General features: G+C 37.7%; 1 protein-coding gene across 1 annotated transcript in view; it reads right to left on the minus strand.

Moving 5' to 3' along the window:
* Positions 1-2,438, minus strand: part of STX17 (syntaxin 17) — an 82,959-nt gene that overhangs the window by 30,218 nt on the left and 50,303 nt on the right. Inside the window, exon 5 of the mRNA XM_006864746.1 lies at positions 1,352-1,577. Within this exon, the coding sequence (XP_006864808.1) occupies positions 1,352-1,577 (226 nt within the window). The remainder of the gene's footprint in view (positions 1-1,351; positions 1,578-2,438) is intronic.

Raw genomic sequence — 2,438 nt, forward strand, 5'->3', positions numbered from 1 at the left:
CACTTAACAACAACAATAATAGAGTTAGAATAGGTCACCCCTCTACCTGCAGATGAGTGATAAATAGTCTGCAGGCAAGGATGAAATTGTCCTTAAGAAATATTTTTACATTTCTTTACATACATAGACAAATAAGTATTTGAGTTCCTAAAGTTCCGCTTCAGACAGTATAGCCATAAACATTTTCTTCTGCAAAAGTTTCTTAGGAATTTCTAGACATACTCAGAGTCCATGGATTCAGTCCATTGAAATTGGAACAGCAGATGATTCCTCAAGTTCTATAAATCATCTGTGATGGCTACATAGGGAAAGGAACTATAATTAATTATATTACTGTGATCAAGGATCAAGAATAGTGCTTCTGCAGTGACACCAGAGATGGAGGCAGAGATGATGATGTGGAGAGATGGAGTGGCTGGGGACTGTGGACTCAGGGAGGGAGAGGGGCTGTGTGCTGACAGCTGGGGGCAGGCTTGTGGGGTGTATCCTTTGGTTGTTTGATGATGCATAGAGGGGATTGTAATTATTGCAATGAAATGAAATATGATAGGATGAATGTAAAGCTAACGTTTTCCCATGTAAACTATCACTTAATTCACACACACACACACACACAAAATAATAATAGTGCTTCTGTTCTGACTCCTAGTTTGCTGTGTAGTGCTTGTCATTTTAAAAGCTTGCAAGTAGCAACGCTAGGTACAACTGGTCTCCATTCACTTGGATCAATAAAGGAAAAAGGAGAGTGAGGAACAAGAGGATGAAGGAGAGACAGAATAGGAGGCAGGAATGCAATGTGTGACTGTCTCCATGAATAACTGCCTCCTTTGCCATGAAACCAAAAGACCTGGATGGTACCCAGCTACCATAACTGATTGTTTTGATCAGGATTCTAGAATCCTGATCAAAAGGGAGAAAATGAAGGACAGAATTCCAAATTACCATGGAATCCAGACTTTCTGGAGCCATGCAGGCCGGATGAATCTCTAAAGTGATTCTCTGAGATAATCTTCAAGCTTTAAACCCAAAACATCCCCTGAGGTCTTCTTAAAATTTAGTAAAGACTGTCTTCCTGGAGCACTGTGCTCTTTGAAGATCTATCTAGATGGGATTAGACTGATAACACCAGATTGAAGGACTAAACAGGGAATTTAGGGGACAGTGCAATTATGTCAGTGGGGGAGGAACAATTCAGAACAGGAGGGTGAGAAGAGTTGCATAACTTAATGTAATCAACATCACTGAATAGAAATGACTGAATTGATGTATATGCTCCTGGGCATATGTTCTGCTGTGTATATTTCTAAAAAGGTAATAAAATAAGAAGAATAAGACTTGGTACAATACGTACCACCAACAGTCATGGATCTGGTCAATGAAGGTGGTAATACAGTTTCTTCATCGTTAAACTGTTTCTTAAGGTCTTCTACAGATTCTAAATGCACTTGTAGAAATTCGGTTGTTGCTGCTGCTGCTGCTTCTTTAACTGGATCTATCATTCTCTTCAGAACGAGTAGGTCATCCTTTCTGACTTTTAAGCAAAGTGTTTCCATTTCTCGGATATTGGAGCGGAGTTGCTATTTAAAGGGGAAAAAAAAAAAATCATTGATGCTACCATCTCTTAGTACAAAATGGCTTTATTTTCAGAGGAAATTTATGATAATGGTTGTGAATGGAAATGCTGACCAGTGTTTATACTACAATAAAAGGTGGAGTAAAATGTCTTTCTATTTTCATGTCTCTGGCTAAATTCAGTTTCTTCAGAACCCAAATACCTTTAATTTAGTTAGCAATTTTTCCTTCATTAAATGTGATTATTATAAAGAAAGTAACAAATACTCTCCATAATAAGTCAAACATTGCAGAAAAATATAAAGAAAAACCTAAAATTTACCCTACCTCACCAATCTTTTCTACTCTCTCAACACAATGTTTTTACATATTTCTCATTGCTTAAGCAAACACTTAATATTTACAGACTTCCTTTCTTTTTGCAAAGTACAGACCACGTTACAATTACGTATACTTTGGCACCCACAGCCCGATTTAACAATATCCTCCTGGGCAGCCGTCCTAGTCAATACTTACATCATATTTCATAGTATGGATATTGTTGTTGTTAAGTGCCTTCGAGTCAGTTCCAACTCTTAGTGACCCTGTATAGGGTTTTCAAAGTTTTATATGTTTGTGGGAGTAGAAAGCCTCACCTTCCTCCAAGGAGTGGCTGGTGGGCTTGAAATGCAGACTTTCTGGTTCAAAGTCCAGTGTTTATCATATGGAGCCACTGAGCTCCATAGCATGGATACAGTATTATTTATTAATCACTCCTTTAGTGATCAACAATTATTCATGCTGCTATCAGTTTTTTTTTTCTTTTTTCTTTTTAAGGTTTTTATTGTGGATTGAGTGAAAGTTTACAGGGCACATCATCAGTTTCA

Source organism: Chrysochloris asiatica, unplaced genomic scaffold, assembly GCF_000296735.1.
Source record: "Chrysochloris asiatica unplaced genomic scaffold, ChrAsi1.0 scaffold00069, whole genome shotgun sequence".
NCBI classification, from domain to species: Eukaryota; Metazoa; Chordata; class Mammalia; order Afrosoricida; family Chrysochloridae; genus Chrysochloris; species Chrysochloris asiatica.